Source organism: Chenopodium album, chromosome 11, assembly GCF_948465745.1.
Source record: "Chenopodium album chromosome 11, dcCheAlbu1.1, whole genome shotgun sequence".
NCBI classification, from domain to species: domain Eukaryota; kingdom Viridiplantae; phylum Streptophyta; class Magnoliopsida; order Caryophyllales; family Amaranthaceae; genus Chenopodium; species Chenopodium album.
Genome location: NC_137844.1, coordinates 56,581,203 through 56,594,967, shown reverse-complemented (window position 1 = coordinate 56,594,967; position 13,765 = coordinate 56,581,203). Strand labels below are relative to the sequence as shown.

General features: G+C 32.5%; 1 protein-coding gene across 1 annotated transcript; it reads right to left on the bottom strand.

The window, feature by feature from the left end:
- Window positions 1-3,597: 3,597 nt before the first annotated feature.
- On the bottom strand, window positions 3,598-12,749 carry LOC145569351 (putative plant SNARE 11). Its single transcript, XM_081628700.1, has 10 exons — window positions 12,238-12,749; window positions 10,558-10,650; window positions 9,938-10,031; window positions 9,579-9,616; window positions 7,066-7,154; window positions 6,477-6,556; window positions 5,990-6,046; window positions 5,769-5,861; window positions 5,614-5,688; window positions 3,598-4,119 (listed from the first exon to the last, which is right to left on the bottom strand). The coding sequence occupies exons 1-10, from the start codon at window positions 12,312-12,314 to the stop codon at window positions 4,030-4,032; spliced, it is 786 nt and encodes a 261-aa protein (XP_081484826.1). The 5' UTR covers window positions 12,315-12,749; the 3' UTR covers window positions 3,598-4,029.
- Window positions 12,750-13,765: the final 1,016 nt, after the last annotated feature.

Genomic DNA, 13,765 nt, shown 5'->3' with positions numbered 1-13,765 from the left:
TGTCTAAGAAAATTGTCACACCTTTATTTTTTTTATTTTTATTTTAGTGATGTTGGTCCTAATCTTAATGTAACAAAAATGATATCCAATTACATGATATCACAACTAATTTAATAAGATTTCCAAATATGAAAGCAGCTGAAAAATTCCACGATGAAGAAGGAAGGAAACAGGGGAAAGAGAGAGGATAGAAGAAAGTAAACCAGTAAACAGGGGAAGAAAATAATAAAATATTGACCGTTGATGACGATTTGTTGAATAAAGAAGAAGAAAAGATCAAAATATAATTAATTTAATTTGTGTTTTTTTGGGTGTATTTCACAACTGTTTCTGAGATCAATTAAAAACATTCACACACACAAACGAAAAAAAAAAAATCATTCAACTTTTAAGGTTTTAGGTAACCATTTTACTATTTCATCTCATCAAAGTGATCAAACACATACATCCTTTTTTTTTAAAAAAAAAAAGAAAAAAAAATACATTTTGAAAGGTAATAAAGCCAATAACGTTTTGGAATTTACAGAATATTCAATAAAACCGCTTTTTACACGGAGTATTCAAACTGAATTTTTATACTGAATTTTTATAAATATAAATAAGAAGTAGTAAAAAGTACACTGAAAAGGTAAATCTACATTGGGTATGTAAAAAAGTGGAGAAAAAAAGTAATAAAAGTAGTACATGAGAAAGAAAATTTACATGGAAAAGTTAAATTTACACAAATATTTTTGCAAATTGGAGAGAATTTTGATAAAAAAAATAATATTAATGGTACTTGAAAAAAGCAAATGAGACTATCATTTAAGGACTTAAAAGTGGCTATAAGGGACTATCAATAAGAGACGTAGAGAGTTGAACTTATATGATCTTATTAAAATCTTTTTTTTTTTTTTTAGATGAAGAGAATACTGTAATTAACTAATGAGAAGTATCTTAATGCCTATGAGCTGAGAGCATCCACAATGGCCGAGGTTGTCACATCATTATATCGCAAACTACATCATTTAAGCTACAAGCTCTACAATGGCAAGCTACTTCTTTTGTAATTTTACTATGTCCCTCGTAATGACACAAAATAAATATAGATTAACAAATACATAAAATATATTAAGGAAAATGTTATACATAGTCCTTTTAGGGCTACATATAAGCATTAATTTTACACTTGAAAATCGTAAAAAGTTAGGAAAACATCAAAATATAAACACTAATAACACTGATTTACGCGTGTTTTTATCATGAATTCCTAATTTTATACAATTTCCAAGAGTATATTTAATGCTTCCATATATTAAACAAATAAAAATAATAGCATTAGATGGAGTGAAACTACATAGCTATATGTAGTTTGACCTAGCTATAAGAGGTTGTAATTCTACAATGGCTAGTATGTAGCTAGCAATTAAAAATTGCTAGTCCGTATGCACAATCATTGTAAATGCTGTCATATGGTTATATGGGTAGGTTTTGAAAAGTAAACCGTGGTAATTGGGATCTTCTTCACCAATACTTCACGTGTGGACCCTAAAGTTTTTATGTTGGTTGTCATTATCTAGTCATAACTCTACTAATGGTCTTTATCAAGAGCAAGATTGCCAAGATGATCACATTATTTTCTTTTGTATGTTATTTATTACGGAGTAATTATTACAATATTTATTTATTTATTTTGATGGTGTATTAAGTATTTGATGTTATTTTCGCACTCGTTTTCAGTTGCTCATCAAATAATCCAACATCACTTGGGAAAATAGTCTTGGCTGCATCACAAAACTTATTTGTTTTCAATTACTTGACTGAAATACTCAAAGTCAAGTTTTACTCCAAAATATATATTCTATTCTGATTTAAGGCTGTCTAACTCAGACCAAAAGTAAATTTGTCTAGTAATTTATAACATGCTAACTGAAAATAGACGAGATTTAAGGACTTGTTCTCTTCATCTGAAACAAGTAAATTGGTCTGAATTTTTAAAAATCGGATCTAATTTGGATTTTTCTGATCGGGTCTGATTTGATTAAATTTAACAATTTGAGTAAGCTTTGACCGCATTTTAATACTAATCTATAAAGAAAAACATTATCAAAATGGATCTTGTTAGATTCGTCTCATCATAAACTTTTTTGAATATGTAATTTTCATAAAAAATTTAATACGCAATTAACGATATTTAATGATAAGTAAATGATAATCAAAAGTTCGGATCTAGTCTGATCTGAATCATTTTTATCTGGTCTGATCTGATCTGAATTTATTATGGAATAACCAATATGTATATGAAATAAGTTGAAGAGAACAAGTCCTAACTCAAATTTTCGCCCAATCAAAAAGTCCCAACAATTGTAGATTTGGAATAATTTTCAAGGGGGTTTAGTCAACTAAAATTAACTTACTCCCTCCGTTGACACACTTTGGCTTTTTAAATATTTATCTGCTAACTATTGTTATTAAGTCGTAATATTTTTATTTTGTGCTATTATGTTACCTATTAATAAAAGGGTATAGATTTTGTTACGTACTGTTAATATATACTAGTTAAATCTTTTATTAGGCTTTAACAAAAATTAAAATCCAATTATTATAATATACTGTGTAATTTTTATTTATTAGCACAAAGCATATGTCAATTAAATTTCATATGGGTATTTAAAATACAACATATTTATGTTTTACGAGTACATGTTAATAGTTGTTACTGACTTTCATATGGGTATTTTTTATTTTTTGAAGAGAAAAAACAATAAATGATTTTTTTTTTTTTTTTTTTTTTTTAATGAGAAAATATATTACTTCGTAGATGAACTTTCTTACTAGTTTAAAAGTTCATGTATAGTTTGCACCAAAAAATTTAATAGTTTTACAGATAGTACTCTACCTATGAATTACCCATGACCTAAAGCCTTAAAGCACAACTTTCTACAAGTAAGAAGTAAGCAGAGATCAGAATAAAAAAAAACAACTAAGCAGAGAACTCTTTTTCTGGATCAGCATGACCTAATTACATGATCCATTATGACATCATTAACACCTTTCACCACATCACACCAATTACTGTGTAGTTAAACAATGTTGTTAGTCATACGAAGTATTAATTATTGTTATTGTTAATCATGTTACTTGTTCAAGTTGTGTTTTTCTTTATCTCCTTAAACAGCAAATAAAGATAAAAGGAACATAGACCAAGAGTCCAAGACCATGTGAGGCATCCACAAGACCACAAGCAAATATAATACTCATATAATTCACACATTGTTGTTCACGAGTTGTACTAATCTAAAAAGATGCCACAATTTCTACTCCGTATTTGTATTATTTTTGTATTCATGCTATCCCTTAATGATTATCCGTAGTCTTATAGTCCAATTTACACTTTATTTAAATTCGGCAAAAGTAGTACACACGGAAAGAGAAAGAGATAGCAAATGGGTATGCATACCAACAAAAAAGTACGGGACAAATTCATAGAAACACTTCAAAATGGCATATGTAGCTATCTTTTAGGGTCGGAAGAAGTAATAATTAAGACTTAAAGAATTAGTTTTAAAACAAAAACTCATTAAATTAATTGTAGTCTCTCATAAGTACATAAAATCAGACAAAGTCGAAACAGCAGAAAGGTGGAAGTATCCAAAAAAAAAGTTGTGGGGAAGAAAGAATTTAGGTAATGATTATACAAAGGTTGCGAGTCATGTGTGAACGTGCAGTTTAGTCATATGAAAATGACAAACTTTCACGCTAATACAAACATAGGATTACAGGAATAATTAATATTTTGACAGCATCACTTACACTGAACCCTACAAAAGAAAGTTTGTTGATGTATGCTGGAAAATATTCTTGGCAAGTTGTTAAGGCTCCAAATCAAATATATTACAAAGGCCAAAGTACCGCCAATATGAACACATTCTCGACTAAATTACTCGGGTTCCGAAAAGACCTTGGTGCAGTCAAAGTCTTCCACACGGCTCATAAGATAGCAAAAGACCAAAGTAAGAATCCTAGGAAGCATCTTCTTTGGTAGGAACTTCAGTTTGGAAATGAAAGCAGTCTTCGTGATTGAGCCGGTGGCGCTAATCCAGGAATATCTCGGATGTCTTTGTTGTGTGGGTTTATAATCTGAAAACAATTTATGTATGCAATGTAAGTTCACATGTTTAAACTTTTAAGTTGGAAATATGTATGAAGATGATACAAAGACTTGGCTCTTGCAAGTAACAACTAACAAAGATATCCCTGAACTGAAGGCAATGATGCAGATGGAAAACCAGTAAGATTAAAAAGTACATAACCTTAGAATGGATAATAGGAAGTTTCTTTTTAATAAGGCTATTGAATGTGGGTGCGTGAGGTGGTCATCTATGCCCCGGTTCACATGAAAGCTACTGCCCCGGTTCTGGTATCTGCAACCACAAGATTGCAAACTGCTGCCACCATAATTTTTTCCAAACTACCATTATCCCCTACTAAGTCCCAACATCTCTCTCTCTCTCTCTCTGACTCTAAGCTCGGTAATTTGGGGAAACTATTATTTTTAAAGGGTGAAGTAACCAAAAGTAATTAGTAACAGCCCCCTACGCAACATGATTCATTCTTATGCACAACTACATTAAATAAATCAGAGCTAGTACTATATACAAGTTGATTGCCAATTTAATTCAGTTAAAGGAATCATCAAACCTCAACAATCACATAATAAATTCAAAATGGGGGAGGTAACAACTCTTAACAACAAAGACATTTTTGTCCCCAAACTTAAGCCATAATTAAGCTCAAAGTCAAATTGATGATAGCTAAAAGCAAACTAACAAAAGCAAACAGCAAAGTTTGAAAACGCTAATAAAGATCCAGATAACAGGGAAAGCAATTTAAGGTTTCTTTCATTCAGATCAAAGTCAGAGGGGACATAGCATGTAAAGATTTGTGCTGAGGAAGAGGTAAAGGAGCACGATAACCTACATTGCTTGGGTAGGCCAGCAAGAGACTAGCTACTTTTGTCACTATATAGTACGGAACCATGATAAGGCCAGTGCTAAGTAGGGTTTTCGGCGCATATGAATATCAATTAAAAGTCTATTGGAGTACTAATTAAACTCCTTACAGAACCATACAGAAGTGGGTGGGGTAATTCAATTGATGACGAGACAAAGGCTGTCAGACCGCTTGAGCTTAATTTTCTCATTATTGGTTGACCACATCGGCACATTCTCTGAATTTGAACTGGGGTTCTGGGAAGACTGAAGATTATTATATTCTCTCTTTCAAAAACTGTTACGGCCTATTCCTTGCATTCTCTATTTTGAAATACTTCCGAATATGATAATTTAGAAATTTGACAAGTAAAACCAGAAGCTGTTTCTGGTTTCCATATTCTTGTTTACACTTGAAAAATAACATGGGCAAACATTGAAACATGGGAAAACGATGGAAAGAAAATTTGCAGTTAAGATCCTATGCTACGTAGTTAAAAATCTAAAAATCAGTTGTAATTTAAGTTTTCTTTCTAAAGAACTTCACTCCAAGTAACAACTCCCAGAGTCTAATCATTTTTTTTTGGGAATAAAGACGAAATCACCAACATAATTAACATTATATAGGATAAAAGTAGCCAACCTTCGCAATGATGATGGCTATGACTCCAAGCACTATGAGGAAAAGCAAGGCCATGATACATTTATCAGTAGCAACCTGTAGAAAGTTGGAAGGGTAAGTAGCCATAACGCATCCAACATAATCAGTCAAAGATATAAGATGAGTGTTGAAGAGACCTGTCGACCGATTTCCTTGACTAGCTTCGAAGCTTTCTTGATCGAGAAATTTATGGAGTCCAGTTCATTAACAATCCTACTCATTTGCTCAGTCTGCACACTCCCAGAGGTTATTGCATTATATTTCATGCATGAAATTCCTCATAAAGAATTTCAAAAGAAATGGATAGAAGTTAAAGCTCCATTTCAACCCCAATAGAAACTTCAACTATGTTACATACCTGGGCTTTAAGAGCTTCTGCAGTTTCTGTTCCTACATTAATTGTCTCGTGAACAATCTGCCTCAAACAAATGAAAATATTAATTATTGCATATGATTAATTAGAATAGTTGACAATGTTAGAGTATGGAATCCCGTGTATGATATGTATATTGCACTGACAATGCAGAGTGACAGATGAAAGACATGATGATAGACGAGCATCATTTTCACATTAAACTCCACTATATTAAAGTTATTAACAGGACCTTCTGGATGTACACTATACATGTTAATTTTATAAAGTTTTAGAATCATTTTCAGAACACACAAAGTTTCTCCGATTCCTTTAAAAGCAAACTGTAAGAATTCACATTTTGAGCTGCATTATTATTCAGATCAGGTAGAAGTTTCTCAAATTCCTCATGGATATGCCCATAAGAGTGTGATAAGACAAAACAGTTTGGTTCTAAATATGAGATTAAAATGCAAAAAGTTAATCACCAAACCTTTTTTCCTCTATCAATGGCTTGATCAGTTTCATCCATCATTGTGTTTCCACGATCCATCAGCTGCTCATTTGTCATAGCTGCATAATGTACAACCAAGGTTACAAATGTATAAATGATACATGTACTTACAAAAAATTTATAGAACGAACAATCAAGAGAAAGGTAAACACAAAAAAGAAATTGCCTCGAAAGAGAAGAACTAAAAATTATGGAGTCAAAGGTTTACTTTTGTCCATGATCAGTTATTAAGTGTGAAGATATGCACGTGTTGAATGTTTTTAATCAAAATGATTGACAAATTTCTTACTGACATCAAATAAATGAAAAAATGGAGGATATTGTTTTGCACAAGCTAAATATAAACTCATAGTTATTAGACTCAAAAGTTGATGTATTTCGCATATAAGATATAAATACATGAAAAGGACGTAGTCCAATGCCTGTTGGATTCATTAAGCTCTAACTCATAACTCTTGATAGTAGAACAATGGTGAGAAGTTGAGAATAACAAAGGAAGCCACAGTGGCACAGCCCACCAGAAGCCAAATGCCAATAACAGTAGTTAAAGATTACAGCATTTGCTTACTGGATGCTAACAAAACATTTTCTTCTCCTACCCCTTCGCTAGGCCCATCAAATAGTTCAACTCGTTTATTTTCAAGATTGGAAGCATATCTGTTCACAAATTTAAATCCAAGTCAGTTATTGAAAGGCTGAATGCACAGAGATTTAACAGCATCTGAACAAGTACAAAAGTGCAGGAAACACCATGACATTGTAAGAATCCTAAAATATGAATTCAAAAATAGAATAATAAGAAAAATAGAATTGAAAGCAAGGTGTTTGCCAAGAACAGGTATATGAGATTTCAATAACCCTCACAAAAAGGGAAACAGAAAAGATATGGAATGTTACAGATGCAAATAAATTAAATAGAAATACTTAACATGTTGCTCATTTTATAATAAGCATTTGGTCTTGGCCTAATTAATAAGCATTGCTGCACAAAGCTACACCCAAGAATTTTTTTTATATTTTTTTTTCACTCATGCTTTCCAATACAAGAAAAGCGGAAATTCAAACTCCAAACAAAAACATAAGGATTATGGGCATCATGTCTGTAAATAATTAATCAATTAAATTAACAACCTACACATAAAAATAAAATAAAAAGTTCCCTCCATTATATCAGTCCACGAAGCAATAAATTCTAGCATTACAGAGCATATCTTCAAAAGAAAAGATAACTTATCAGATAATTCCACTTTATTGCTTTGTGCTTCCAGTAATTCCACTTTGATACCCTAAGCCTTTGAAGTTAATTTCACTATGGTGTCCTTTAGTTTGGTAATTCCACTTTGATGCCCTTTGGTTTGGTAATTCCACTTTGATGCTCATTTTTGTAACTTCTTTAGCCTTATTTATTTGTAGGGGAAAAAAATTGCTATTTATCAGTCTCATCATTGAAAAATTCTTGAGATGGTTTATGTTTATTTTGTTTTTGACAAGGATGACTCAGTATTTAGGCAATTTTCCCATGTCTAAAAAAATAGCGGAGGTAATTGTTTATTGAAAAGTAAAAAATGTGATGAGAGAAATAATAATAGTAACACTAAATTTAAAAAGTAGTAGTGAATATATAGGTGTGGAGACCATGAAATGAGAGATATGTAACAATAAAATGTAGAGGTTTTCCAAATAAGGAAATGTAACACTTCAAAAAACAGGAGGAGTAGGAACAAAATTTGATTTTATTAATTTACGGAAAAGGAAAAACAAAAAGGTAATATGTATAGATACCATGAAATAAGAGAGAATGAAAGATATAATAATAAAATGTAGAAGCTTGCCAAAAAAGGAAGTGCAACACTTATAACACTTAAAAAAAAACAGAAGGAGTATGAACATTTATGGAGTATTAACTATAGAGAGAGAGAGAGAGAGAGAGAGAGAGAGAGAGAAGGTGTGCGAAGTTTGTTAAATAGAAGATAATAATTCCTGTTAAAAAATAAAATAAATACTTGTATATTTTTAAGAACATGTTCTTAATGAAGAGGCTAGTAAAAAATATCAATATACAAGAATAACTAACAAGGTTAACCAGATGTACAAAAACATAAATAAATAAAATAACGACAATGTAAGTTTTAAAGCACCAAAGTTAATAATTTATAAATAATAATGATAAAAAGAAGGGCTTTTTTTTCCTTACTTGATACTTTTTTTTTACTTCCTTATAATGAAATAAGACTAAAGAAAATGATTTTTGTTCCAAAAATGAACATTAATATAGTTTCAGGTCATCAAAGTGAAGAAAAGTATAAAAGTGGAATTATCAAACCTCACGGCCTAGTGAAACAAAATTTAAAAGTTCAAAGCACCGAAGTGGAATTAGAGAATCTATAGGGCACCAATGTAGAAATTTTCCTCAATGGACATGATAAGTAGGCAATTCAACAACTTACAAAGGTAGTACTTATACATCACTTGATATGAATTAATTGATACTTATCGGGCTTCAACTTAGAAATGAAATTTCAATAACCATGTTCAAAAAAATTTAGTATCTAAGTAAGAATCAACCATGGCTTTGACGGTAATTTGATCCTACTATTAGAATTTCCCCTTCCTTTAGATTGACATGTTATGTTAATGGATACACTAACACATGGGGATGAGATGTTAACAGCCAATGTACTTTCAGATTTTAACATTCATTTCTATTTATGTTATGATTCTTATAAGATAATTTCGAGAAGAAAAAAATGGTCCAATCACTCTCAGCAATCTGCATTCACACTTCTTCATGTAATAATGTAATTAGTGTCAGGTGGCAATAACTTAGGATGAGAAAGTAGGGGACTGGTTCAAAAATTCAAGATGGCAACACTATTCATATTTTATTAAGGTAACCTATGATCATATTATTAGTCAAATCAGCTCTCTTTTCACATGTTAATGCAACGCTGTTATCAACTAAAACAAGCATATAAAAATGAGTGCGAGAAAGGACACACATTAAGGTATTTTATATTTAAATTTATATTTCTGATAGTTATGTGAAGAACGGTCATAATAACGTAAAATAATTCGACTTACTGCTTTTTCAAAGCAACATATGAATTCAGCTCCTTGATCTGCAAAAAACCATCAAAAACATAATCAGTGCTTAAGGAGTGAAGATCACCAAATAGGGAGGAAAAGTAAAAACAAACCTTAAGCATCGAAACAATGTTTAGGGTTAGTACTTCATCACAACAATGCACATTTATACCCCTTCCCCATTCACAACTTAATAGTGGATTTCCCTAATTAAACACTATTTTTATTCCTTCACCTGTTATCTAACCAAATATAAACATCAATTCTTGAAACTACTTTATTTTAGAACATCTAACTATCTAAGACCAAAACACCTATGCTTTAACATTAAAGAAACATAAGTAAAGATGTCTAACCATAGACTGTTTTCTCTCATTCAATGTCTTGCTGGTGTTTGGATCATTCCTGCTTTCCAAATTCTTCACCTCTCTATCAAACTCTTTAATAAGCCTGAGAAAATAATAAATCAGCTTCAGTTGAGCAAGAAGGACTAAGAGGAGGCAAAGCCCATAAGACTCATTCTTAAGCATTGGCAAATCATTACCATCAGCTAAACTTCCTTTAAGAAAGACAGGCTACAGACTAACACAGAAAGCACATTTATTCTTAATGAATGCAAGATTCAGCCAAGTTCACCATCAGGCTCATTAAGCAGTTATCCTCCTCACAATTCACCCTGAATTATCCACAACACTAATGATCTAGATGCTAGCTGCTGGAGAGTTGTGAAAGCAACTACGGAGTATACGTATTTGTGCTCATCATGCATAACAATCTCATAAAACCAAACTGCTAATGCCATCTGTTGATGATAAAACTGTAAGTTTTTTGTATGAGCCAACAACACCATCAGGTTCGACAAACCAATGGTGAAAAGAAGGTTACATTCTAAGAATAGTTCATGGAATGCATGCTATTCTTACTAGATGAAAGAAATATGGATTGCCCATATGGAAAAGAAACTTCAGACAACTACCTTTTACACTCTCGCATCTTATCCGTGAGCTCTTCCAGTTGCCTGCTCTGTCTACTGGAATCCTTGATCTTCTCCAACTTTTGAAACCCATTTCTGTTTCAAAGATATAATCAAACAAAAAGTTGACACAGCTGTTCATTGCTAACTACATCTATAACTCTATATAATCAACATAATTTCATTGAAACTGAATAGATGAAAGACAACCACAAACATAGGACATGCGTAAATAGATCAGCAAATGAACATGCAGCCAGTTAATTAATTCAATCAATCAATCAATCAATCAATCAATCAAAGCCTTAATCCCAAAAGTGGGGTCGGCTAACATGAACCAAATTTGATTATTCCGTGTAGTCATCAACATAAATCTTTCTCCTCCATCCCTTACGATCCAAAACTTCATCCTCACGTAAATCCATGCACTTCATATCCTTCCTCACTCCTTCCAACCAAGTCATCTTTGGTCTCCCTCTTCCTCGTTTAATCCCTCCATGGTCCCACTCTTCCACTCTTCGCACCGGTGCACCCTCGGGTCTCCGTCTTACATGTCCAAACCAACGCAGACGATTTTCCCTTAATTTATCTACAATGCCAAATTAAGGGAAAATCGTCTGCGTTGGTTTCTAATATTTTAACGCAGTCATACCAAGTTATAGTATAAGCAAGAACATTCCCTAATATGCATTTGAAAAGTTGCTGCGAGTAGAATTCTCAGGAAAGGAAGAACTAAAAGGGTTTCAGTCCAAAAGTTGTATACCAGCCCATATGCAACATATCAGCAGAAACATGTTGATTTGCAGCTTGCAACACTACCATCCCCAAGTTGCAAATGACCAATACACATCAGTTTTTAAAGTCAAGGCGAAAAGAGACACGTGTAGGCTGATAAGTCCAATATGATTAGTACACGAATCATGCCACATTAACCACAACTCTTGATGCAACAATAGAATTAAATATGCTTGAACTGTGCATCATCATTACTGCAATCGATCCAAGATTTTAAATTATTCGTTAATTCCATATTACCTTAATTGATTAATTCCACTTGAATGATTAAAGCACTCGCACGGGTGTCTTACGAGCAGTAAAGAAAACAAACAGACTAGATTTTGTTACTTGGAAAAGCAGTTCACTTCATTTGAAATCACTTTCCTAGTAAAAATTGTCACTACCACTCTCCCCTCTCCCTCTCACCCAATAAAAAGCGAAAGCTGGTAAGGCTCAATTCATCAAGTTTTCAAGAATATTCGCCACTTGGATATCAAAAAGCTTTCATCCTTGAAAAGTCAAGTAATTCATCCTAAACAGTTGGCAACCATGTGCTCCATCAAAACTAATTATAAGGTAGAGTAATTAACTCCAATCGAAAAATGGCGAAAATTCATCCCTATTCAGCATTTTTAGCAATACTTTTTTTCCAGAAACTAACCAACACTACACAAATTTGTCTGCATAAGCTTATTATAGTATGTACAATACACATCAAATCATCAGGCAATTGCAACTCGTAAGCAACAAAAACGAAGCACCAATCAAATCTCCAACACTCATATTAGATGAATCAAAAGACTGCTTAGAACAATTCACAATGCATAAACTTATCAAATTAGATTATTTAAAACAAAACATAATCTAACTTCGAAACATTGAGGAAAAAAATGACATAAATCTTACGATAATGCACGAAATATATCATTGATTTGTCCGTCAATCTCGCCGAGCTCCTCGCTAATCGCCGACAACGACGACATTGTCAAATTCCTCAAAATGTCAACTCGTTTCTCCTCTTTCTCTCTCTTACTCCGTTGTTTGTCGAGTCAAATGACAAACAAATGTTCAATAAAAATGCAGATTATCTCGCCATTGTCGATCAAAACAAAATTGGAGCAACGATGAATGTCAAATTTCAAAAATTTGAAGCGGCAATTGTAAGCTAATTGAATCTGGTTGTGCAGGTAAAATTGAATTTTGGTAGACCAAAAATTGGGGGAAATTTAGGATCAAAACAATGTAGGATTTGGAAGATCGAAATCTAGGGTTTTGAAGATCTAATCGTTGCGTTGTAATAATAATTTAAGGACAGAGAATTTGAAAATGGAGAAGGTGTTTTTCTCTCTCCTGTTTATCTATGTTGTTTTGTGCTGGTCTAATTTCCATTGATTTTTAAGAAGCTATTTTCTGTAATTTGTTTTTGAGCTGGTCCCTGTTGATATCGGATATCAACGTTTTTTGTTGATATAGTGGCAAAGTTGAAAATAAAAGCACTACTTTATGAAAAATACTCATTTAATATATAAACTGATGATGTGGACTCCGTTTTTTGAATTTGTTGTACCAATTCCATTTTGAGGCTACGTTAACAGCAAAATTAACGTCGTTGCTTCCTATGTGTCTGCAACTCTGGGTAAGAGGAGAGAGAAAACAAAACTTAGAGAGGGATCTAGTGGATCTGGAAAGTTTGGTCGTCTATCATCAAAAATTTTGCTCTTTAATCGTCCCTTCTCCAGCTCAAATCTAAGGTGTGTTTTTTTTTAAAGCTCAAATCTAAGTTTCTGATACCCATAATTTTGATGTAAGTTGTCCATGGGTTTAATCGAGTATTTACTGCAATTTTGTTACAAATATGGTACATAATTAAATCTTGCCGTATTTGATAGCACCCAAACGAGGTGTCCGAATTGGGTTCCTTACTCCCCTTCAGTACAATCTATTCGAATAACGCTGCCGGAATTTTGGTAGCACCATTGTTGGAGAAAGTTGTCACTAATAAGAATTGTTTATTCAATCAAAGAATGAAAAATTCAATCAAAGAATGAAAAATTGGAGAGATTAACAAGGGGTTTGGATAAAAAAATTGGAGAAACCTAGAAATTTGAGCAACATTAAATGATGATAAATACTGAAAAGATGACATTGGATTCTTGATCATCATCTGTCTAACGCATCAATGAGAGGGTTGTCGTCTACCATTTTTGATTTTTTTGGGAATCAAACAGATCGATAAAAAGGGGAAGGAGATAATGTGAATGAAGAGAAAAAGATGAAGATCATATAGTGGAAATTCACTCCATTTCAAGAGAGAGAAAAGTCATCTGAGAATAGAGACAGAGTGACGAATGAAAGTGGGATGAATGGTTGAAGATGAACCCAGAATTGGGTTTGAGATGAAGGGTTGAATTGACGCAGTTACACCTTATTGTTA